We start from the raw sequence: 24122 nt of genomic DNA on the forward strand, positions 1-24122 counted from the left end.
GGCGGAGGCTCTCGCAGCGGTAGCCGGCCGTGGGGTCTGGAGCGTGCCTGCGCCCCTCGGGTCCGACCCTTTCAGCGTTCTGCACCCGCGCCAGCCTACCTCGCTCTTCGGCGCCATGACCACCACCACCACCTTCAAGGGGGTCGACCCCAACAGCAGGAACAGCTCCCGGTGAGGCGACGGGGCGGCGAGCCGCGCGGGGCTGGGGGCCAGGGGCGCGGTGGCCGGCGGCCGCACAGGCCGGGCGCCGGGCGTTGGCGGCCGCGTGCTCGGGGCGCCGCGCTCGCCCGGGCGGGCAGCGGGGTTCGGCCGCGGGCGCCGCCTTTGTGCCTCTCGGCGAGCCGGCCCCGCCCAGATGCCCGTGGATCTCCATTCATTCTTCCCACGGAGCGTGGGGCCGGGGAGGCCGGGGCCCGCCGCCCCTCGCAGCACGCGTTAACGGGTCTCGTTAACGGGGCAGAGCGGGGAGGGTCGTGGTCCCCCGCTCTGCAGCCGGCCGGTCCGGCGCCTGGGTGGTGGTCCCGGCTCCCCGGGCGCCGGGCTGGGGCCCCATTGTCCCTCCCCCGGACCACGCGCTCCTGCCTCTGGCCGGCATGTGCTTCTCGCTCCGGCGCGGGGCGCGGGGCTTCGATCCCGCGATCGTATCGGTCGGGTCCTGCGGGCTTCGACCCTCGCCGCGCCCCGCTCCTGGGTCCCCGGTCGGGCCGCCTGGCAGGTGCACTGGTGCTCGGGCGGGGCCGGGTTCCGCAACCCTTTACTCCCGCTCTGGACGCAGCCGTCAGTCCCCTCTGAAGTGCCGCCCCTCTCCTAACAAAGAAAAGACCCCTCTCTTCCCCTCCCTGCGCCCACCCCCGGGCGGGAGGGGGAGCGGGCCAGCCCCAGTGGGCTCTCTGCCTCCAGACCTTCCGCCCTCGGTCTCGGCACCCCATCCTTTTCACTTGTCGCTTTGACGTTTGCCAAATGCGTTCATCCCTGGCCCCGGCTCCCCCGCGGGAGGAGGCTTCCCGCTCCTGGGCGGGGCCCGACACGTCCATTGTCTCCTCCGGTTCTCTCCACCTGGGAAGAGGGCCCCTTCTTGCCACTCAGCCACTGCGTCTTGCAGGGGGGACACTGGGCACGGTGTCGGGTCTGGGGCCGTTTGCCAAGCCCTTGCTTAACTTGGTGCCAGGGTCTGGGTCGTGTGGAGGTGTCCACATTGTCTCGGCTATGGCACACTGTTGTTCCAGGTGTTACGGGCGTTCCTGGGATGACCCTCGCGGCTCAGAGGAAGGGTAGAGTCCACTTTGTCTGGGCGTCTGTTCTAAACTGATCCAACCTGCAGTCCTGGCCGGCCAGCCTTGGGGTCCTGGCCAAGTGGCACAAAGGGAGCCATTTTGTAGGGCTGCAAAGACAGGCGTGAGATAGCAGTGTCTCCCAGGGGTTAGAGAACTTGGGGACAAAAAGCTGGCCCAGCACAGGGGTCTAGGAGGAGGCCCTGCAAACGATCATCCTTATCAGCTCATCTCTGAGCTTTACCGTGTGGAAAAGAATGAGAAGATTGGAGGGAAAGAAAAACACTCGATGAGTGGTTCCTGGCAGGGTGGGAGAACTTGTGTGGTGGAGACCCAGGGAACACTGGCCACTCCCGTGTGGCCATCCTGCCGAGGACGGCATTTTTTTCAGAGGGCACGGGAACAGATCAAGCCTTGGTTTTCATTTTGGGTGAGGAGGTCAACTTCTTGCCGGTCGGACTCCAGATGTCAGAAGGAAGATGTGGAGTCGGTTTTGTCCTTTGGGGTTGAGCTCAGGTTCGTGCTTTGCCAGGTCAGATGACCTCTCAGGCGAGTTTCTCTTCTGTGTACTTGAAATGTGACACAGAAGTGATGTCTGGTTCTGCAAACTGAATGTTTGGACTCGCCCGTGGTCATCTGGTGGCACACTGCTGTGGCGCTGGCACTTACTGGCTACCTTTCTTCCTGTGACCTCACCTAATTCTCCTAAACTCCTTTTCTCCAGGAACATTGTCCTGGCTCCAGAAACTTGCTTTAAATTTTGTCTGGTAGGGAATGATTTGCAGCGATCATATTGTGAACTCTAGGATTTAAGGACAGAAGAAAGAAAAGGAGTAATTTTCTAAAAATCGCTATCTAAAGTACATGGATGCGTTTTTGTTGAGTCTTAAATTGTAATTCTGATTTAGTTATCATGTGTGTGGTTTAGAAAGATGAATAGGATCTTCAGAATTAAAATTGAAATACTTACTGTCTTGTGATCCAAGTCCTTTGTTTGGGGATCTCTCACTATTACAAATGGTCTCTCCAACGCTGACGTCATCGGAGTAGCTGTCACCTGCTATTGCAAGAACACAGACCTTTAAAAAGTTGAATGTGGCAGACCTTTGCTTGCTTTTAAGCTGGTGTCTGGGTCCTACTATCTCCTCCCTCTGATTCCCCCCCCCCCCCCAAGGCTAAAATATTTCTCAGCCCACTAGGGTTCTAAATATTTTTATCTGGCCAAAATAATTCATGAGATTCTAATCTGGATTAATAAAGAAAAAATCGTTCTACTCTAGGGGATGACAATGAAGCAAGTTGATTTTGATTGTGGTGTTTCAGTGTCTTCTTTGTTGATTTAGGGGAGAATTTTAAAACCTAATTGCTTCAAACTCCAACGTGAGAGAAAGCATATTAAGAATTGATAACAAACTTTTGTGATTTAAACGGTTTAATTAAACCTAAAATTATCATCTTTGTTAAATACATACTAGAACATTTATCTTATTTCATATAACAATATCTGAGACCTTAAAAAAACAGTAGTGAAGATGAACAATGAAAATTATTCAGGATGAATTGGACATAGCTTTTTGCCGTGGGCAGACACTAATATTACATTCGGGGGAGGAAGCTCAGGGCTGACGCTATGGTGCGCATGGTGTGTGCGTTGAACCACGCGGTCTGCAGTGCTAGCATCGCATGTGAACGCCTGTTTGTGTTGGGTGGAGAATATCTCTGTGGCTCTGCCTTTCAAATAAATGAATCAATCTCTTTAAGATTTATTTATTTGAAAGAGTTACACAGTTTTACATATATATACATATATGTATATGAGGGGGAGTGAGAGATCCTTCATCCACTGGTTCACTCCCCAAATGGCCTCAACGGCCAGGGCTGGGCCAGGCTGAAGCCAGGAGCTTCTTCTAGTTCTCCCACGTGGGTACAGGAGCCCAGACACTTGGGCCATCTTCTGCTGTCTTCCCAGGAACATTAGCAGGGAGTTGCATCAGAAGTGGAGCAGCTGGGTGTTGAACTGGCACCAATGTGAGATGCTCGCATTGTAGGCAGTGGCTTTATCCCCTACGCCACAATGCCAACCCCAGTAATTAAAACCTAAAAAAAAGGCGGGGTGGAGGAAGCTAGAGGAAATGTACATAAGGAATGTAAGACAAGACAGCCCACAGTTAAAGGGCCTGCATTCCATGTCAGAGCACCTGGCTTGATTCCTGACTCTGGCTTCTGACTCCAGTTTCTTGCTAGTGCAGACCCTAGCATGCAGCAGTGCCAGAATTCCAGGCTTGCTGTGGGCATCTGGGAGTGAATCAGTGGAAGAAAGCACTCTTTTTTTTTTTTTTTTTTTTTTTTTTTTTTTTTTTTACAGGCAGAGTGGACAGTGAGAGAGAGAGACAGAGAGAGAAAGGTCTTCCTTTGCCGCTGGTTCACCCTCCAATGGCCGCCGCTGCAGCCGGCGCACCGCGCTGATCCTGGCAGGAGCCAGGAGCCAGGTGCTTTTCCTGGTCTCCCATGGGGTGCAGGGCCCAAGCACCTGGGCCATCCTCCACTGCACTCCCTGGCCATAGCAGAGAGCTGGCCTGGAAGAGGGGCAACCGGGACAGAATCCGGCGCCCCAACCGGGACTAGAACCCGGTGTGCCGGCGCCGCAAGGTGGAGGATTAGCCTATTGAGCCACGGCGCCGGCTCGGAAGAAAGCACTCTTAAATAAATAAATACTTTTTTTTTTTTTTTGACAGGCAGAGTGGACAGTGAGAGAGACAGAGAGGACTTCCTTTGCCGTTGGTTCACCCTCCAATGACCCCCGCGGCCGACGTGCTGCGGCCAGTGCACCGCGCTGAGCCGATGGCAGGAGCCAGGTGCTTCTCCTCGTCTCCCATGGGGTGCAGGACCCAAGCACTTGGGCCATCCTCCACTGCACTCCCGGGCCACAGCAGAGAGCTGGCCTGGAAGAGGGGCAACCGGGACAGAATCCGGCGCCCCAACCGGGACTAGAACCCAGTGTGCCGGTGCATAGGTGGAGGATTAGCCTATTGAGCCGCAGCACTGGCTTACATTTTTTTTTTTTTTTAATTTAAAAAAGGAAATAGAAGATAGATCAAGGTTAGAAGACAAGAAAACCTTAGTCATAGTAGCAACTGTACAAGTTTGTGATTTTAAAAAAGTGGTGGGGCAGAGCTGGCGCTGTGGCATAGTGGGTAAAGCTGCTACCTGCAGTGCCAGCATCCCATGTGGGTGCCGGTTTGAGTCCCAGCTTCTCCACTTCTGATCCAGGTCTCTGCTATGTCCTGGGAAAGCAGTGGAAGATGGCTCAAGTCCTTGGGCCCCTGCATCCGCATGGGAGATCCAGAAGTGGCTCCTGGCTCCTGGCTCCTGGCTTCAGATAGGCGCAGCTGCAGCCATTGTGGCCACTTGGGGAGTGAGTCAGCAGATGGAAGACTCTCTCTCTCCCTCTCTCTCTCTGCTTCTGCCTCTGTAGCTCTGCCTTTCAAATAAATAAATACATCTTAAAAAAAAGAGGGCGGGGTGGGGCTAGGATTGTGGTACAGAGAGGTAAGCTGCCACTTGTGATGCCAGCATCTCATTTTGGTGCTGGTTCAGGTCCTGGCTGCTCCCCTTCTAATCCAGCCCCCTGCTAATGTTCCTGGGAAAGCAGCAGAACATGGCGAAAGTGCTTGGGCCCCTGCCTGCCACATATGTGGGAGACCCGGACGGAGTTCTGGCTCCTGGCTTTAGCTTAGCCCAGCCCTATATATTGCAGCCATTTGGGGGAGTGAACCAGTGGGTGGAAGATCTCTCTGTCTCTGTCTCTCTCTCTGTAGCTCCACCTTTCAAATCGATCAATCTTAAAAAATGAGAAACATGGCACTGTGTGGTTCCCCCACATCGGAGCACTTGGAGCTCATGTTGTGTGCCTGCTAGGAACTGAGGTTTGGGGCTATGTTTCCGTCTTTATCAATAATTATGGATTTTGCTCTTCTAACATGAGGCTGTTCAGCTACACAGAGCAGAACTCAGCAACCTACGGACTACCTGCAGCCACTCAGCAGCACCTGTTTTTGTAGGATCCAGGAACTATGAATTTTTTTTTCTTTCAGATTTATTTATCTGAAAAGCAGAGAGAGAGAGAAGGAGGTCTCCCATCTGCTGGCTCACTGCCCGAATCCCTCAGGACCAGGCTGGGTCCTGAGCCAGGAGCTCCATCTGGGTCTCCCACAGGGTGGCAGGGGCCCGAGTATCCAGGCCGTTTTCTGTTGACTTCTCAATTGCATCAGCAGGAAGCTAGATAGGAAGCAGAGCACCTGGACTCGAACTGGCACTCTGCGTGCCAGCAACACAAGCAGTGGCTGAACCTTCTACACCACAGTGCTGGCCCCTCAATTTATCTTTTAAAAATTTTATTTAAAAAAAATTTTTTTTTTTTGACAGGCAGAGTGGACAGTGAGAGAGAGAGACAGAGAGAAAGGTCTTCCTTTGCCGTTGGTTCACTCTCCAATGGCCGCCGCGGCCGGCGCGCTGCGGCCGGCGCACCGCGCTGATCCGATGGCAGGAGCCAGGAGCCAGGTGCTTTTCCTGGTCTCCCATGGGGTGCAGGGCCCAAGCACTTGGGCCATCCTCCACTGCACTCCCTGGCCACAGCAGAGAGCTGGCCTGGAAGAGGGGCAACCGGGACAGAATCCGGCGCCCCGACCGGGACTAGAACCCGGTGTGCTGGCGCCGCTAGGCGGAGGATTAGCCTAGTGAGCCACGGCGCCGGCCAAAATTTTATTTTTATTTTACCTTTTTTTAAAAAAGATTTATTTATTTATTTAAAAGGCAGAGCTACAGAGAGGCAGATGGAGACAGGGAGGGAGGGAGGGAGGGGGAGAGAGAGAGAGAGAGAGAGAGAGAGAGAGAGAGGTCTTCCATCCGCTGGTTCACTCCCCAAATGGCTGCAATGGCAGGAGCTGAGCCAATCCAAAGCTAGGAGCCTGGAGCATCTTCTGGGTCTTCCACATGAGTGCAGGGGCCCAAAGCACTTGGGCCATCTTCTGCTGCTTTCCTAAGGCCATAGCAGAGAGCTGGATTGGAAGTGGAGCAGCTGGGTCTCGAACCAGCATCCATATGGGATGCCGGCATTGCAGGCGGTGGCTTTTACCTGCTATGCCACCGCCGGCATAGCACCAGCCCCGTTTTACTTTTAAGGCTGACAGAGACACAGAAACAGAAACTTATGTTTTTTTAAAAGGAAGTATTTATTTATTTGGAAGTCGGAGGTACACAGTTCACTCCCCAAATGGCCACAACTGACCAGGGCTGGGCCAGGCTGAAGCCAGGAGCTTTGCTTGGGTTTCCCATACAGGTGGCAGGGCCCTAAAACATGGGTCATTTCTGCTGCTTTTCCTGAGCTATTAGCAGGGAGATGGATTGGAATGGAACAGCCAGAACTCCAACCGATACCCATATGGGATGCCAGTGTCACCAGTGGCAGCTTTACCTGCTGTGCCACAGTGCTTGCCCCAAGATATCTTCTATGTGTTGGCTCATTCCCCAACCACCCACAATATCGAGGACTGGGCCAGGCTGAAGCCAGGAGCCCAAGTGGGTGGCAGAGACCCAAGTACTTGAGCCATCAGTGCTGCCAGCCTGGGATGTGTATTTGCAGGAGGCACTATGTCCTGGTACATGGAAATGGGCTGCATGCCTCCCGGCAGTGTGCTAACCGCTGTTCCTCACTCACCCTACACTTGTTTTCATGTTGTCTGTGGCTGCCTGGGTGCAATCTGACAGTGAATGGTTCATGAAGACCCAGGGCTGGCGCCGCGGCTCACTGGGTTAATCCTCCGCCTGTGTCGCCAGTTCTGTCCTGGTCGCTCCTCTTCCAGTCCAGCTCTGCTGTGGCCCAGGAGTGCAGTGGAGGATGGCCCAAGTGCTTGGGCCCTGTACCCGCATGGGAGACCAGGAAGAAGCATCTGGCTCCTGGTTTTGGATTGGTGCAGCGCCAGCTGTAGCAGCCATTTGGGGGGTGAACCAATGGAAGGAAGTCCTTTCTCTCTCTTTCTCTCACTCTCTAACTGCCTGTCAAAAAAAAAAAAAAGACCTGATTCACAACCAGAAATATTTCCTGTCTGGCCCCTTACAGGAAGAGCTGGTGCCTCCTGAGGACAGGGGTGCCAGGCTCCCTGTGTTCTCTGCTGTCCTGTGAGTTACCCTTGGCAGTCATGGAGGGCTCTAACTGCTTCCTGGAGTAGCTGGAGGCTTAGGGTGGGGCTGTACTTTGGTTCACACCTAGGGAAGGGTGGAGAAAGTTCCAGACTGGAGGAAATAGGCCAATAGAGACTGACAGGTGGTGAGAAATGGTGAAGAGTCACCTGACTGCACTGGTGGGGAAGGTGGTAGGAAATGTCAGGGTATGTTGGAGGGGAGCCCAAACTGCTGCTCGGCAAAGCCCGTCTGGTGCCTTTGGCACCTGCTCCACCAGTTTTGCATCTGCTGAGCCATGGAGCCCAGCCAGCAAAGGACATGGGACAGGGCAGGGCTCACCACTGAGCACAGGAGGGCTGGTGTAAAGGTGCAGAGGCCAGGGCCCTCAAGGGAGCTGAGTAGCTGTGCTTTCTGCCTAGAAATCCAGGAGGGACACAGACACAGGTGACCAAAGGACCACATTCCTTGGAACAGACAGGGAAAAGGTGTATTGTCAAAAGAAACCTTGTTAGGGAATTCTGGAACCCAGAAGCATTTAAAATAATCTTAGGTTAATAGCAACACAGAAAAATCAGTTTTAAAATGATATTAAGGTATTGTGGTATAGTGGGTAAAGTCATCACCTGTGACACAGCATCCCATATGGGCACCCGTGTGAGTCCCGGCTGCTCCACTTCCCATCCAGCGCCCTGCTAATGCACCTGGGAAAGCAGCAGAAGATGGCCCAAGTGCTTGGGCCCCTGCACCCACGTGGGAGACCTGGAAGAGAAGCTCTTGGCTTTGGTCTGGCTCAGCCGTGTCCACTGTGGCCATTTTAGGGGTGAGCCAGTGGATAGAAAATCTCTCTCTCCCACTTCTCTCTAACTCTACATTTCAAATAAATAAAATAAAACGAAAAAGACATGAACATTCACCTGAAAGCGCACTTGTGAGAAGGAGCCCCAGGTAGCACTGTGGTGACACTTCTGTCTGGTTATGGTCCTGACTGCGGGCTTCCAGCGCAGTGTACATGACATCCTTGTAACAACGTTATCCTGATCCGAGAGGAGAAACCCAGGTCTGGAGAGGGTCCGCAGTTGACCCAGTCCCACTGCTCTGTGCATCTCTGTGTGCACAGCTTTACAGAACATGCAGTTCGGCTCACACATGCTTGTTTTCTAGCGTTTTTCATTCCCTATGCTTTGGGTAACGTCACATCCACTCATAAAGGGGAATCTCACCCCACCGTGCCAACCTTGATATTTATGAACACTGACAACTGACCCCTACTATTAGGCAGGTACGAAATTACCAGCTTTTTTACAGATTACTCTATAGGAGTATCCTTGTACATAGGTCTGGTTATCTGTAAATTTCTGAAAGAAGAAATGCTAGTTCAGATAAGATGCAAGTTTGGGCATTTGATAAATGTTATCAAGATGTCCTTCAGAAAGTTTGTATAGGGGCTGGCTTGTGTACAGTGGGCTAAACTGCTGCCTGCCACACCAGCATCCCCCATCTGTGTGGGCTTGAATCCTGGCTGCTCCACTTCTTCATTATTATCATTTTTGAAGGGTTTACTTGGAGAGTTAGAGATATTCCATCCACTGGCTCACTCCTCAAATGCCCACAACAGCCAGGGTTGGGACAGGCCAAAGCTGGGATTCCAGAACTGAATTTGGGTTTTCCACATGGGTAGCAGGAACCCAAGTACTTGAGCCATCATCTCTTATCTATCTAGGTATGCCTTAGCAGGAAACTGAAACCAGAGGTGGAGCTAGGATTTGAACCCAAGCACGTGATATGGGATGTGGGTATCCCCAGTGATACCTTAACCGCTGTGCTAAATATCTACCACTTACATGTACTTTTGACAAGTTTAATCTGTTTTTCATGGTTTCATCTTGTGCTTAGAAAGCTCTTTAAGACTAGAACCATATTTCATATATGTTTTTCTCCAGTGGTTTTAAAAATATTTTATTTAATTTGAAAAGCAGAGAGATCTCTCATCCACTGGTCCACTCCCCAAATGCCTGCAACAGTTGAGGCTGGACCAGACAGAAGCCTGGAGCTGGGTCTCATGTGTCTGGCAGGGATCCAACTGTGCCAGCCATCACCTGCTGCTTCCCAGGGTTGCACTAGCAGGGAGCTGGAATCAGAAGGGAAGCTGAAACTTAGGCCTACACTTAGAGAATGCAGGTATCTCAAAGTGGTGTTTAAACCATGGGCCAAATACCCACCCCCTTGTTATAATTCAGAGCTAGCAATCAGTAAATTAGTAAGACTTCCATGTTTGGCAAAATAAAAGTACACTTTATTTTAAATAACCTATGGATAAAAGAAGATAATGGAAATGAGAAAAAATTAGACTGAAACAATAGGGACAAGGGTTAAACTGCTGCTTGGGATCAAGTCCTGCCTTCTCCAGTCCAGATTCCTGTTAGCACACCCTGAGAGGCAGCGGATGAGGGCACAGTGCTTGGCCTCTGTCACCCACATGGGAGACCTGGATGGAGTTCCTGAATCCTCTACCTGGCCCACATCAGACTGTCGGGCACATCTGGGAAGTGAACCAGCAGATGGGAGTGCTGTCTCTGGCTTTGCTTCTCAAGTGAAATAAAAATCACAGTAAAAGTTAGAAAGCATTTAAAAGGAAAGAATGAAACAATAGTAAATATGGTGCATATCAAAACTAGAGAATGCCTCTAAAGGGATACTTAGAAGAGAGTTTATACCTTAAGTGTTTAATTTTAAAGCTTTCAGATTTAATGAAAACTTACAAATAACATTTATTTGGAAACTTGGAAGAAATGACATTTTCATAGAAAAATGTTTCTTATTCAACTTCATTTAAGGAGAAGTAAAACAGATCCACTGCTGTCACCAATAGGGAAATTTACAAAGAGCTGTGAAGTTTTCTCGTACACCCATCACGATTTTCTGCTTGAAGAGGTGGCAAGACGAGTTAACCTGCATTTTTCCAGGGAGGAGACAAACTGGGCAGCGCACAGCGTGAAGGTTCAGAAGTGTGAAGGCTCTGTGTCTCCACGTTTATCAGAAGCTGTGGGTGGTAACCAGAGGGACACGAGTATCAGACACACGTGGAATCCCACACTTGGCCAGTAGTCACTCGTGTCTAAGCAAGAACAGTGAGATGCATGTTGCTGATGTGGAAGTAGTAGACAATTCTGTTACCAGTTCTTGTGCCTCTAAATTGGTTGAGTCAGTTTTTTTCTTAAGGTTTTGTTTTTTTTTGTTTTTTTTTTTTTTGTTTTTTTTTTTTTTTTTAAGATTTATTTGAAAGTCAGAGTTACACAGAGAAGGAGAGGCAGAGAGAGAGAGGTCTTCCATCCTCTGGTTCACTCCCCAGTTGGCCGCAATGGCTGCAGCTGCGCCAATCCGAAGCCAGGAGCCAGGAGCTTCTTGCAGGTCTCCCATGCTGGTACAGGGGCCAAGGACTTGAGCCATCTGCTACTGCTTTTCCAGGCCACAGCACAGAGCTGGATGGGAAGTGGAGCAGCTGAGACTCGAACCGGTGTCCATATGGGATGCTGGCACTGCAGGCTGCGGCTTTACTCGCTACGCCACAGCACCAGCACCAGTGGAGTTAGTTTTAATGTGTATATCCTTTTATTTTTTATGTAGTCAGAAATGCTTTCTAAATGAATAAAGAACAAGATGTGTTTCTAAGTCTCTTTGCGAATATATTCAGCTAAGTCCTGTAGGGTGAAGACTTGGAGTCTCTGCCCTTTCTGCGAAGGGGACACCCACCTCGCTGTCTGTGATGGGTTCCAAGGCTACTCCACCTGCCTGGGGTGATGGGTGACCTTACCGCAGATGATGTGAAGAAGTACTTGCTGTCTGAACATCCCACGTTTGGTTTACACCATGATGGAATCAATTCCTTTGGGAATCAGCTCTCTTTTGTTTGGGGTAGGGGATGAGTAGGTGTGGGAGAGGAGATGAAAGGTTTGTAAAAACATTTATACTAAGAAAGGTCTTGATAATGATCTGAAATTGATGTTCTGCCATTATTTCTAGGGTTTTACGGCCTCCAGGTGGTGGTTCCAACTTTTCATTAGGCTTTGATGAACCAACAGAACAACCTGTGAGGAAGAACAAAATGGCCTCCAGCATCTTTGGGACACCTGAAGAAAACCCCCCTTCCTGGGCCAAGTCTGCAGGTACTATTTTTTTTTTTTTTGAAAGATTTATTTATTTATTTGAAAGTCAGAGTTACACAGCGAGAGGAGATGTGGGGAGAGAGAGAGGTCTTCCATCCTCTGGTTCACTCCCAATTGGCCGCAATGGCTGGAGCTGTGCCAGTCCAAAGCCAGGAGCCAGGAGCTTCTTGCAGGTCTCCCACACTGGTGCAGGGGCCAAGGACTTGGGCCGTCTTCTACTGCTCTTCCAGGCCACAGCAGAGAGCTGGATCAGAAGTGGAGCAGCTTCCATAGAGGATGGAACCGGCTTCCATATAGGATGCTGGCACTGCATGTGGTGGCTTTACTCGCTGCGCCACAGTGCCAGCCCCTGCAGGTATTGCTTTTATCTGTGGTCACTGTGCCCACTGAACCAGCCACAGCTGGGTTTGCAGTGACAAGTGAAATGTAGCTTAGCGGTAAGAAAATAAATGATTCCAGGCTAATGTGAGAGGGAGGAAATAGGACACTCTGGGGGCAAGTGTGTGGCGTCTCTACTCACAGTCCAGCTCCCTGCTATGGCCTGGGAGGCAGTAGAAGATGGCCTGCGTGCTGGGGTCCCTGCACCCATGTGAGAGACCCAGGCAGAGTTCCAGGCTCCTGACTTTAACCTGGCCCTGTCCTGGCTGTTGTGAGCATTTTGGGGAGTGAACCAGCAGATCAAAGATCTCTCTGTCCCTCTGCCTTTCAAGTAAATAAATCAATTTTGAAAAATCAAATTTTAAAGAAAGGGGCGTGGCTTTAGGATTTTGTGTTGTATCCCTGATGAGGCAGTGTTTTGAGTTTCAGGTGCCAAGTCTGGTGGCGGCAGGGAAGATCCGGAGCCATCAGGGCTGCAGAGAAGGAGCTCCTCGGAAGCCAGCTCGGGGGACTCCTTCGATCTGAAGGTCAGTGTGACCAGCGCAATGAGGTTTAGAAATTAAACTTCCCCCTTTCTGACCAAAGGTTTCAGTTCTCCCCTGGAACTTTCCATGGTGGCAATCAGGAAGGGACTGGGCCATATGGGTGGTGAAAGGTTGATAAAAAGAGTACAGCCAGGAAAGGGAGTGAAAAGCACTCTGTTCAGACGTCTCTGACCATCAGGATTAGTTTGAGCTCCTTCAGCACTGAATTTGAAGCTTCCTGTGTTTCCCACATAAAGTAGCATTTCTCAGTTCAAGGACCATTGTAGCTGTTTGCAGATGTGGTTTTGGGTTCAATTCCAGGAGATTCACACTGGCGTTACTGTCCATTGTGTCTGCTCCAAGCCCAGGGTGTCTGGAAAGTTCTGCCTGGCAGGGGGCCTTGGAGCTCACCAAGGCATCAGGTGTCTAAGAGAGATACCAAACGGGTTTTGGAATTGACAGACACCCTTCAACAGGGGATAAGGATAGAAAAAAAGGAAACAGATGCATCTGCCAGTGTCCTCTTCCTTTTTTTTTTTTTTTTTTTTTTTTTTGGACAGGCAGAGTGGACAGTGAGAGAGAGAGACAGAGAGAAAGGTCTTCCTTTTTTCCATTGGTTCACCCTCGTTTCCTCTTCTGACAAAAGAAACTGAAATGCTCATTGTGTGAGGTCATCAGGAAATGTGTGTTAGGTGTTATAGTCCATTTATTGTGCAGATTCTTGTCTAGCATTGTTCCAGCCTAACCCTGTGCTTGACTGCACCAAAATGAAATTTCACTTTTTTTTTTTTTTTTTTAAGATTTATTTATTCGACAGCAGAGTTACAGAGAGACATAGAGGTCTTTCATCCATCTGCTGGTTCACTCCCCAGATGGCTGCAACAGCCAGACCTGTGCCGATCTGAAGCCAGGAGCCAGGAGCTTCTTCCGGGCTCCCATGCAGGTGCAGGGGCCCAAGGACTTGGGCCATTCTCTACTGCTTTCCCAGGCCGTAGCAGAGAGCTGGATTGGAAGCGGAGCTGCTGGGACTTGAACCAGTGCCTATATGAGATGCCAGCACTGCAGGCAGCAGCTTTACCTGCTATGCCACAGCACTGGCCCCTCTCATTTGGTTTTGAATAGATGTTAGCTGCTTTGAACTGTGACTGTTTTATTTGTGTATTGCAAAATTAAAATGGGAAGTAACTGCTTGAATTTTCTTCTTTTCCAGGGAGAAGGGGATATTCATGGTGAGTAGTTTGAAGACTTGGTGTTTGGTTCTATAAATGGAGTTAGAACTGGTCTGAACTGTGATTCAGATTCTGTCTTGGGGAAAGAGACTGGGGAGTGAAACCTGGCCAATCCCCAGTGCAATACACTTGGGTGAGAGGAAGAAACAAATGAAACTATAAAGCAAGCAACTGTAGCCACCTTTTTAATCTGCCAGCCATGAGATGAGTGCTGGAGACCCCTTGAAGAATATACATACATTAATCAAGTCGGTATCTGCTACCCTTAATGAGAACTTTTAAATAAGCGGCTCTGGCATTTCAAGCTCCGCTTACAGCATTCAATTTACGAAGTTCATTTGATTTTACACCGAGGAGCTTACTCAGCAAGACACTGGTTACCAGGCAGTGATTTTCTAAATGATGATTTAGGGGGCAGATGTAAATTTTCAGTTAGCTACATTGCCAATTAAAGGTGGAGATAAGCGGTAATCATTGACTCAATTATTTTAGATCTTTGAAGCATTTATTGGCCAGTCCTTACCCAGTGCCAGGGCTTTGCTGATGAGTGTAATACAGTTTGCGAGAGACGAGGAGCAGAAATGGCTAAGCTGCTGGGCCACAAGGAAGAAGTTGTGTCCCTACAGCCTTTTCCCGCTGGTACATTTGGTGGTGCTGTGTTCACCAGCAGACAGAAATGCTCAAGAACCAATTTCCTCTTGGCCCTCTGAGCCAAGAAGCAGCTGCTGAGCCTTTGTGAGCATTGCCTGGGGGCTTCCTTAGACAGATCCAGTCTTTTTTCTTTTTTTCTTTTTTTTTTTTTTTACTGCTGTGTAGTATTCCATGGTGTGCATATCCCATAATTTCTTTATCCATTCTTCAGCTGACGGGCATCTGGGTTGATTCCAGGATCAGTCACTTGGGACTGAAGATCTGTTATTACTGTTGGGTTCAGTCTGTGCCATTTGCCAAGACTGTTCTGGAAGTAAAATTTCCTATGCTTTTCCATTCTGCTGCTTTTCATATCTGACTACTGCCACAGTCAGCAAGAATCAGGTAATTTTTATTCAGTAATTTTGGCCAATGGTTATTAGAAATTTGGAGTAGCTGGAGACATGTGGCAGAGCCCCAATGACATTCTAGACAGGTGTCATTAGGCCTACTGATTCATTAATTTCTTCCTCCTACCAGCTCAGTTTGTTATCATTTCTTCAGGTAAATGGCACATTGAATGGTAAACGATGACAAGTCCTTCCTTGCTTTTTTAAATAGTCATCAGTTTTTGCACCTGCTTATTCTGTTTATGACTGCTACAACTTTGTTTACTTGTCATAAAATCACAGAGGGGCACACTGCCGCAAGACGTGTCTGCCAGGTGAAAGTCACCCTCAATTCATTATGAAGCTTATTTCAAGGCAGGATACTCTGGTCAGTAAAACCTAAGATAGATTCTGTTTGGATGTAAGGGAAATGGCCTTGCCCCTTTGGGTAACCAAACACAGGAATGGCTACAGGGAATACTTAGGGGACCCTTTAAGAAGGGTTCTAGAAGGCCCACAGTTTGGGCAGAGGTGCATCCCGGCCTTCAGGCAAGTCAGACTGCATTTCTTCTGATTCTGATTCTTTGATCCTTACAATGAATTGTTTTTTTTTGTTTTTTTTTTTTTCTGTTCATAATCAGGTGTTACTCAGCTATCCTATTGATGTGTATAGAGGAAAGATATGTGAGGCTTAAGATACATGTTTAGGTAGTCTGGAAGTTTGCAAATGCTCCGTCAGTTCCAGGACTTGCCTCATTGCTTGCTGGTTACAAACCAGACTGCCTCTTTTGGCCTGAGCATTTCTGACCTGAGCAACATAGAAATTATGGCCTGCCACTGCTTGTTTAGTCTCATGGAGTGTTTTGTTTTTCCCCTTCTTTCCTTTTTTGGTATATTGTTGTCTATTTGTGAAAAATAAGGTGCCAGCTTTGCGGCATGGTGGGTTAGGCCGCTACCTGTGATCCGTGATCCCATATGAGCATCAGTTCAAGTCCCAGCTGCTCCACTTCAGATCCAGCTTCCTGCTGATGTGCTGGGAAAGCAGCCAAGGCCATTTGGGGACTGAACCAGTGGGTGGGAGATCTCTCTCCCTCTCAGCAATTCTGCCTTCCAAATAAGTAAATCTTTAACATAGTAATGTAAAGACCAATAGAAGATTGGTGGGAATGAGCTTGATTCATTTGAAGATCCTGTTATAAAAATAATATACAGTGGTAGAGCTGCAAGGTAATTGTATCTTTGAGAATAGTTGTTAAAGTGTTTGACCCAGACAATGAAGAATTCAAATTCAGTTGGGTCTTACATAGTGTGAGGCCTCATCCCACCAGCAGAAATGAAACAATCTCACAGATAAGTTGTCTCAGGCTGAAGTCATGGTCTGTATTTTCTTCACCTTGTATTTTTTTGAATGTGGAATTTTGTTTGTTTTGTATCTGCAATAAATTGAACTTTTTTTAAAAAATATTTATTTATTTAAAAGTCAGAGTTACACAGAGAGAGAGAAGGAAAGGCAGAGAGTGAGAAAGGGAGGTCTACTATCCACTGGTTCACTCCCCAATTGGCCGCAACGGCTGGAGCTGCGCTGATCCAAAGCCAGGAGCCAGGAGCTTCTTTCAGGTCTCCCATGTGGGTGCAGGGGCCCAAGGATTTGGGCCATCCTCCACTGCTTTCCCAGGTGCATTAGCAGGGAGCTCGATCGAAGTGGAGCAGCTGAGACTCAAACTTGTGCCTGTATGGGATGCTGGGGACGCAAGCGGTGGCTTAACCCACAGTACCACAACACTGGCCCCTGAGTGACAAAGTTGATTCCATTTATGTTAAGTGCACCCAGTACGGTACTGAATGTTGTCTGTGACTACACATAGACGTACAGCAGAAAGAGACCAGAAAGCCACACACCATTCTTAGCAGAGCTTCTGAGGACAGGAAAGGCAGGTCCTGGGTAGGGACGGAGTCACAGACTAGCACTTCCCTGTGAGTTCTGATTAAAATATTTGTCTTCATTCATTTGTGTAACTTTGGGAAGAGTGTACATAGAACAAGGGGGACAAAACCCAAACAGCAGTTATCTCCGAGTAGTAGTGGCAGCGTTGATGGTGGCTGTTTCTTTATACTTTTAGGTCTGTTTCAAACTATCCTCAAAACAAAAAACTGACTCATAATCTTAGCCAGAAAGAGTTATTAGTGTTATTTCCGTTCTTGTTTTTCTAGAAAATGTGGACACAGACTTGCAAGCCAGCCTGGGGCAGAGTGAAGAGAAGCCTGTGCCTGCTGCGCCTGTGCCCAGCCCCGTGGCCCCGGCCCCGGCCCCGTCCAGGAGAAACCCTCCTGGTGGCAAGTCCAGCCTCGTCTTGGGTTAACTCCACCTGTCTCAACTCTGTCGTTTTGTTTGTTTTCTCCATGCTTGTGAACTGCACAACTTGAGCCTGACTGTACATCTTTTGGATTTGTTTCATTAAAAAAGAAGCACTTTATGTACTGCTGTCTTTTTTTTCTTCTTTTTTTTCCTTGAGGAAAGGTCTCTGTTTTTTCTCTCTCTCCCTCTCCCTCCGTCCCTCCCTCTCTCTGTCCTGACTCCTCGGGGTCTCTGGGCTGTGGCATGAGTGTTTTCTAGTAGTAGATTGGAGGGAAAGCTTTGTGACGCTTAGTGCTGTGTTTTTAAGAGCAAATACTTTGGTTCCTAATGTGGTAGAGGGTCTTTTGTACCAAGATTTTGGACACACTTTACTGGGGTTGACAAGCCTTGGCACCCGCCGTTCCTGTCATGCCCCTCTCGCAAGGCTGCCTTGCCGCGGAGCCTTCTTGGCATCTCCACCCCGCCAGGGCCCTTGGCCAGGAACATCTCACTGTGCCATGTGGAACAAGACAGGCCCGCACCTCATGCCTTGCTGCCTGCAAAGCAAAGCAAAGAAACTACCTTTTTTTTTTTTTTTTTTTTTAAACCTTCAGAAGGAAGCCAGATACTAGCTGGACTGGCTGGCTAATGGCCAAGCCTGCTGCCGCTGGCAGCAGAAGGCTTCGGTTGTACAATCAAACTGACCAGAAGGGAAAGTGGTGAAGGGAGCGCACAAGCAGGTCTTCATCCACCCAGGAGTGGATCCCACGGGGGCATTGTTCTTGCTAAATAGCTCGATGCTGTGTGCATGATGCTGGTGCTTGACCATGAAACGGACGTCTCATCCTTACAATGTGTGTTGTACTTCACAATCTGGGATTGTTGCTTAAGTAAATGGTACCCACATTTTGAAACATTGTGTCTGGTGTCTTCTTTTTGAGATCTCTTCAGTGTTCTGGCCGTTTAGTTGCTTTTTCCTTTGTTACTGTAAAGCCAGCCCAATGATTTGATGAGTCACTTAAAGGTATAACAGATTAACTGAGGCCCATAGAGCTCAGGTTTCTCCCTAAAGAAAAACCAGGTACTCTCCTGCCACCTACTCTTGGTTCTGGGTGGCAACTTTTTTTTTTTTTTTTTTTTTTTGACAGGCAGAGTGGACAGTGAGAGAGAGAGAGAGACAGAGAGAAAGGTCTTCCTTTTTCCATTGGTTAACCCCCAATGGCCGCTGTAGCGGGTGCACTGCAGCTGGCACACCGCGCTGATCCAAAGCCAGGAGCCAGGTGCGTCTTCTGGTCTCCCATGCGGGTGCAGGGCCCAAGCACTTGGGCCATCCTCCACTGCACTCCCGGGCCACAGCAGAGAGCTGGACTGGAAGAGGAGCAACCGGGACTAGAACCGGGGGTGCCAGCACCGCAGGCGGAGGATTAGCCTATTGAGCCGCAGCACCGGCCTGGGTGGCAACATTTAAAATTTTTTCCCACCTGTGAAGTCCTTTTCCATGGTGGGTGCTTGAAGAGTGCAGTTAGCAGGGGCTAGGGGAATCAGCCCCCGGGAGTGATTCCAGAGCCTCACGAAAAGAGAAAGCTTCCTGGAGTCTGGGCTGAACGTTCCAGATCAACATGCTGTGTTAAGTGTCCAGGCAGCGCTGTCAAGACCCGGCTTTTGGGTCTTCCTGCGCTATGGGCCAGCAGTGCTTCTTTGGCTTATCTTTGGGGCTTCCATTTCCTATCTTACAATTATCTTTGGGAAGAATAAGAGATTAATAGATTGTGTGGTCTAAGTGTTTCTTCCCTTATGTTTATAAAGCATTTGCAAAATGGAGACTCAACTGCTGTGTTTATGAGATCTTTCCAGTATTACTGAAACAGGTTAGTCCTATAAATACCAGCATGGGCTTTATCGGCCTGTTACGGTTTCTGTAACTCTTCTAAGGTCGGCAGCCTCCCCGCCTCTGCTGGTGTGGGTGGGGCTCCTGGGAAAGAAATGCCCTGGTTTGTGTCACAACTTGACAGTTGGCCTTAATTTTGTTACTCTATGAAGATAAGTAGTAGTTGTCATCTGCTTTTTGTTACTTTAACTAAAATGCCTGCGAGGAGCTTCTTTGTTAAGAAATTGTTTACATTAGCTCAGTTTGAGGTTACAGGATCTGGTGGCCTCACGGTCCACCATCTGGTGGATGCTGGTTAATGACGTACAGAGGCACAATCACATTATGGGGCAGGAGCAGGGAAGGCACAGTTAGCCAGAACTTGAATTCAATCCAAACCTCTCAGGAGAGCCACCATCAGTGACCCACAGACCTTCTAGGGGCCCCACCTCTAAGATACTATAATTAGATCGTCTCCACCGTAAGTCAACCATTAAGACGTTAAGCTTTCTGGGGTCAGTGCCATAGCATGGTAGGCTAAGCCTCGGCCTGCGGTGCCAGCATTCCATACGGGTGTCCTGGCTGCTCATCTACCGATCCAGCTCTCTGCTGATGGCCTGGCAAAGCAGTGGAAGGTGGCCCAAATCCTTGGGCCCTTGCACATGCGTGGGAGACACGGAAGAAGCTCCTGGCTCCTGGCTTTGGGTCAGTGCAGCTCCAGCCATTGCAGCCATCTGGGGAGTGAACCAGCGAAGACTTCTCCTTTTCAAATAAAATTAATAAATCTTCTAAAGAAAAAAAAAAAAGTGGAGCAGCTGGGACTGGACTGGCACCTATATGGGAAGCTGGCCCTGCAGGTGGCGGCCTCACTGATAACGCCAGCGTTGGCCTCAATAAATCAATCTTAAGGGAAAAAAACAAAACACTGCAACTGTGGCATCGGAGTGCTTGGGTTTGATACCTGGCTCCACTCGACTCCACCTTCCTCGCCAATGAAAACCTTGGCGGCAAAATGATGGCTCAACTGATGGGTCACTGCCATCCGCGAGGGAGAGCTGGACTGCGTGCCTGGCCCGGCTCAGCCCCAGCAGACACTCAGCCAGTGCGTGGAAGCTGTCTCAGGTAATGATTATTTTTTAAGTTACCCAAAGGGCAGCTGAAGCCATTTCGTGGCAGCTGGGCCTTTCGCCTGTCCTGGTGATTTGGGAAAACGCGGCGAGGGCTCGCTCAGCGTCTGCGGCTTGCGCCCTGAGGAGGCAGCGCCTCAGCGCCCAGGCTGGCTCGGCGACGCCAACGCGCCGCTTACGGTCCGCGGGTAACCAGATCTGAGCACAGCCACACCTACAGGGGCGTGGGGCAGCATCCGCGCCGCCGGTAGGCGCTGACCAGGCCGGGGAAGGGCCAGCTCCACGCAACCGCCCTGGTTACCTGAGCCTTCCAGTGGAACTGGACCTTCGAAGCGGCACCGTCTCAGGGGCGGGGAAGGCCCCAACCGCGGGCCCCGGGGCACGTTCTCGAAGCTTCGAGGAGCCGGCCCCGCAGGCCGCGGGAGCCCCGCGTGCCTCCGGAAAGCGCGTCCTCGCCTCCCGGGCCGGCCCCTCGCAAGGCACCGGAACTCTCCACCTGGGGTGAGCGACAGAGCGGGGGCGGCTGGGGCCGGGGGACGGCAGCGGGCGGCCGAGGCCGCTGAGGCGCCACGCGGGCGACCGCCCTCCGCAGCCCCGGCCCGCGCGCTCTATGCAAATTAGCCCCGGCCGGGCCCCGCCCCCCGCGCGCGGCCCCGGAAGCGGCTGCTCCGCGCGCCGCCGCCCGCGCTTCCGGCCGGCCCGCGGCGATGGCGGCGCGGCGCGTGCGCGTGCTGGTGGACATGGACGGCGTGCTGGCCGACTTCGAGGGCGGGCTGCTGCGGGGCTTCCTGCGCCGCTTCCCCGGGGAGCCGCACGTGCCGCTGGAGCAGCGCCGGGGCTTCCTCGCCTGCGAGCAGTACCGGGCTCTGCGGCCGGACCTGGGGGTAGGCGCGGGAGCCCGCCTCCCCGGGGGATGCTCACCCCGGACGGTGCCCCTTCCCCCCGACCCACCTCCGCGACCCCAGCCAGACTCCTCGATCCGGAGCCTTTCGTGTGAGCCCTCGTCGGCCCGGGTCTGCTGGAGGCACGCCCAGGACCGCGTCCGCTGTGTCTTGCAGGACAAAGTGGCCAGCGTGTATGAAGCCCCAGGCTTTTTCCTAGACTTGGAGCCCATCCCGGGGGCCGTGGAAGCCTTGCGGGAGATGCACGCCATGCCAGAGTAAGGAGGGTGGGGCGGGAGGGGCGGTGCCTGGGGCGGGGGCGGCGGGCGGGGCTGACGGGACCCCCACCCCCTCTCCGCAGCACCGAGGTCTTCATCTGCACCAGCCCCCTGCTGAAGTATGACCACTGTGTGGGCGAGAAGGTGCGGCCGCCTTCCCAAGTCCCCACTTCCGAATGAGCCTCGCAGAAATAGTGAAGGGCTGGGGGAGAGGGGACCTTAGACCCCGTTCGCTCCTCCACGCCCCCGCTCCCGAATTCAGAGCCCCCCCCCCCCCCCCCGTCTCCTACACAGTACCGCTGGGTGGAGCGGCACCTGGGCCCCCAGTTTGTGAAGCAGATCATCCTGACGCGGGACAAGACCGTGGTCTTGGGGGACCTGCTCATTGATGACAAGGACACCATTCAAGGTTGGACCGTTTATCCTTGGCAACCCCAGGCCTCTGGCCGGCCAGGATTAGGGGGCGGGAGTAAAAATAACCAGCTTACCGGTCACCTGCTGGCCGCTCCCCTGTCCTAGGCCACGAGGAGACCCCCAGCTGGGAGCACATCCTGTTCACCTGCTGCCACAATCGGCACCTGGCCCTGCCCCCGACCAGGCGGCGGCTGCTCTCCTGGAGCGACAACTGGAGGGAGATCATAGACAGCAAGCGCAGAGCCGGCCGGCAGTGAACAGGCCCGTGTGGACAGTGGCCGCAGGGAAGCCCCCTGGAGCCAGTGGCACCAGCGCCAGGGAGACACTGGTGCAGGCCCGGCCAGCTGGCATCTCCAGGGATGGCTGCACCCAGTGCCGGGCTGGCATGGGAACAGTGGGAAGAGCAGTCATGACGCTTTTAATAAAAAACTTTGACTCTGTCTTTGGAGACCTTTTATTGGGGAGCAGCTGGAACGGGGCTGAGGATGGCTCCCCTCCGTCCCTTCTCCCGAGTGCAGATTGCAGAACCTGCCTCAGTGCCACGCCCGCCTGGGCACCACTCTGGCCCCACGTTTCCTGAATGTCTCCAGTCCCTGCCTCGGAGGCACTTCCAGGGGTGAGGGCCCCCTTCACTGTGCGGGGGGGGTGCAGGGTGCTTCCAGGGGTGAGAGCCCCCCTTCACCATGTGTATGTGGGGGGGCGTGGGGTACTTCCAGGGGTGAGGGCCCCCCTTCACTGTGCGGGGGATGCGCAGGGTGCTTCCAGGGGTGAGGGCCCCCCTTCACTGTGTGGGGGGGGCGCGGGTGGTGAGGGCACAGACTGAGCTCCAACAGCTCTGCCTTTGTCCTGAGGCGGCGTCACCCGCACGGCCTTGGTCCTGATGCCACGTTAACAGTCACGGCTGTCACTCGAGGGCAGGGACCGCGCCTTCGTTTCGGAGTCCCTTCCATGATGTCTGGCAGACAGCAGGACGTCATCCTGCACCCAGCTCGGCGACTGCCACGCCTGGGTGCCAGCCTGGGAGCTGGACGGGAGGGGTCCATCTCAGCGCAGCCCTGGAGGAGGTGTGACGCCCCCGGCTCCCTGGGGCCCGTGCTCTTATGCCCACAGATCATTTCTGTTCCTCAAAATGACTGCAGGCCCTTATTTCTTCAAGTGCAGGCAATTCTCTGCCTCCGGCTCAGAACCTGCCCCTCTGAAAGCCTCTGGACCCAGGGACCTAGCAGTGCGGCAGCGCCAGCCTGTGCAGACGGCGTCAGCTTTGGCGTCCGTCTCCATGTGTCCCCGAGTCTGGCTTCCTGCCCTAGTGCCCTCTCATCAGAGTATCTGTCGTGCTGCGAAACTCACCTGTGAAGTGGCTGAGACAGCACAGTCCTGGCAGAGCGTGCCCAGGGGAGCCGGCCCCGCCTGCTCCCTGCCTGCTCCCCGCCTGCTCCCTGCCTGCTCCCCGCCTGCTCCCCGCCTGCTCCCTGCCTGCTCCCCGCCTGCTCCCCGCCTGCTCCCTGCCCCACGACCATGGTGTCTGGCAGTAAGCTGCTGCCGCCCAGGGGCTGCTTCAGATCAGGGCTGTTGTGGGGCCTCGGACTTTGGCAGTGGGATGCCCAGGGCGGAGTGGGCCTGCCGGCTGCGGGCTTCGGCCACCTGGCTTGGGGAACAGAAGTCTTCCAGGAAGATCTGGGCCAGGTTCCGGAGCCTTGTGTTGGCCGAGAGAGAGAAGCGCAGCATGCACTGGACCACAGGCATGGCGGTCAGCTCCGGGTGGCAGCCGGCGCCCGGCGAGCCCAGGTACATGAGCGTGGTGACAGCGGACAGCACCGTCTCCTCGTTGGTGCTGGACAGGCAGTTGGTGATGAGCGGGATGCCCCCCGCCTGCAGGATGTGCTCCTTGTTGGCTCTGTCCGGGCACAGGTTGCAGAGGCCTCCTGCGAGAGAGCAAGACAGTCTGGGCTGCAGCCCTGGGCTTCCTCCCATCTCTGCTCCCCAAGCCTCCCTGCCCACGGAGTCCCGGGAAGGACCCAGGCCTGTGAGAGGCTGGCCCTGGAGCCAGGATCCAGAGTCTGTGTGCTCTCCTGTCCTCTCTCTCAAAGGTTCCAGAAAGGACTTCTGAAGTGGGCAAAATTCCCGTTCCCTCTTGGTTCATCCAGCTTGATGGCTGACATGTTTTTCTTTTTTAAAGATAAAATCAATGGGGCTGTTGTGGTGGTGTAATGGGTTAAACTGCTACATGTTCCACTTCTGGCCCAGCTCCCTGTTAATGTGCCTGGGAAAGCGCTGGAGGATGGCCCAAGTACCTGGGCCCTGCCACCCACGTGGGAGACCCGGATGAAGCTCCTGGCTCTCCTGGCTTTGGCTTGGCCCAGCTCTGGCTGTTGTGGCCACTTGGGGAGTGAGCCAGTGGATGGGACATCTATCGTCCACCCTCCAGCCACTGTAACTCTGCCTTTCAAATAAATAAA

General features: G+C 52.2%; 3 protein-coding genes and 1 long non-coding RNA gene across 7 annotated transcripts in view; 2 read left to right on the top strand and 2 right to left on the bottom strand.

Moving 5' to 3' along the window:
• Positions 1 to 17238, top strand: JPT1 (Jupiter microtubule associated homolog 1). The gene is made up of 5 exons (XM_002722951.6): positions 1 to 171; positions 11472 to 11614; positions 12422 to 12519; positions 13727 to 13745; positions 16976 to 17238. Exons 1-5 carry the CDS (start codon positions 116 to 118, stop codon positions 17122 to 17124), a joined length of 465 nt encoding a protein of 154 aa, XP_002722997.2. The 5' UTR covers positions 1 to 115; the 3' UTR covers positions 17125 to 17238.
• On the bottom strand, positions 1940 to 20530 carry LOC127488578 (uncharacterized). The gene is made up of 4 exons (XR_016224094.1): positions 20395 to 20530; positions 8366 to 8485; positions 2242 to 2331; positions 1940 to 2073 (listed from the first exon to the last, which is right to left on the bottom strand). It is a non-coding gene; the product is annotated as an uncharacterized LOC127488578 (long non-coding RNA).
• Positions 20314 to 22106, top strand: NT5C (5', 3'-nucleotidase, cytosolic). 3 transcript variants are annotated; one of them, XM_089317980.1, is made up of 5 exons: positions 20314 to 20594; positions 21152 to 21252; positions 21336 to 21396; positions 21547 to 21661; positions 21772 to 22106. In XM_089317980.1, the coding sequence occupies exons 2-5, from the start codon at positions 21236 to 21238 to the stop codon at positions 21921 to 21923; spliced, it is 345 nt and encodes a 114-aa protein (XP_089174106.1). In that variant the 5' UTR covers positions 20314 to 20594; positions 21152 to 21235; the 3' UTR covers positions 21924 to 22106. The 3 variants fall into 3 exon arrangements, 2 of the variants coding, with proteins under 2 accessions (XP_089174106.1, XP_051694364.1); XM_051838404.3 differs by lacking the exon at positions 20314 to 20594 and adding an exon at positions 20778 to 20977; XR_016224089.1 differs by lacking the exons at positions 20314 to 20594; positions 21336 to 21396 and adding an exon at positions 20778 to 20977.
• Positions 22103 to 24122, bottom strand: part of ARMC7 (armadillo repeat containing 7) — a 16181-nt gene continuing 14161 nt past the window's right edge. For both annotated transcript variants that reach the window (XM_070060338.2, XM_089317977.1), the window contains one exon: positions 22103 to 23588. In XM_070060338.2, the coding sequence (XP_069916439.1) occupies positions 23227 to 23588 (362 nt within the window). In that variant the 3' untranslated portion in view covers positions 22103 to 23226. The remainder of the gene's footprint in view (positions 23589 to 24122) is intronic.

Source organism: Oryctolagus cuniculus, chromosome 17 (assembly GCF_051225735.1).
Source record: "Oryctolagus cuniculus isolate XC-2025 breed Fujian yellow rabbit chromosome 17, ASM5122573v1, whole genome shotgun sequence".
In the NCBI taxonomy this organism is placed as follows: Eukaryota; Metazoa; Chordata; class Mammalia; order Lagomorpha; family Leporidae; genus Oryctolagus; species Oryctolagus cuniculus.

What these genes read in the sequence shown, in the direction of transcription:
- NT5C (XM_051838404.3), top strand. Translation starts at nt 20,801, where the DNA reads ATGGCGGCGCGGCGCGTGCGCGTGCTGGTGGACATGGACGGCGTGCTG. An exon ending in GAGATGCACGCCATGCCAGA is followed by an intron (nt 21,253 to 21,335) that starts GTAAGGAGGGTG and finishes CCCTCTCCGCAG; the next exon opens with CACCGAGGTCTTCATCTGCA. An exon ending in TGACAAGGACACCATTCAAG is followed by an intron (nt 21,662 to 21,771) that starts GTTGGACCGTTT and finishes CCCCTGTCCTAG; the next exon opens with GCCACGAGGAGACCCCCAGC.
- JPT1 (XM_002722951.6), top strand. Translation starts at nt 116, where the DNA reads ATGACCACCACCACCACCTTCAAGGGGGTCGACCCCAACAGCAGGAAC. An exon ending in AACAGCAGGAACAGCTCCCG is followed by an intron (nt 172 to 11,471) that starts GTGAGGCGACGG and finishes CATTATTTCTAG; the next exon opens with GGTTTTACGGCCTCCAGGTG. An exon ending in TTCCTGGGCCAAGTCTGCAG is followed by an intron (nt 11,615 to 12,421) that starts GTACTATTTTTT and finishes TTTGAGTTTCAG; the next exon opens with GTGCCAAGTCTGGTGGCGGC.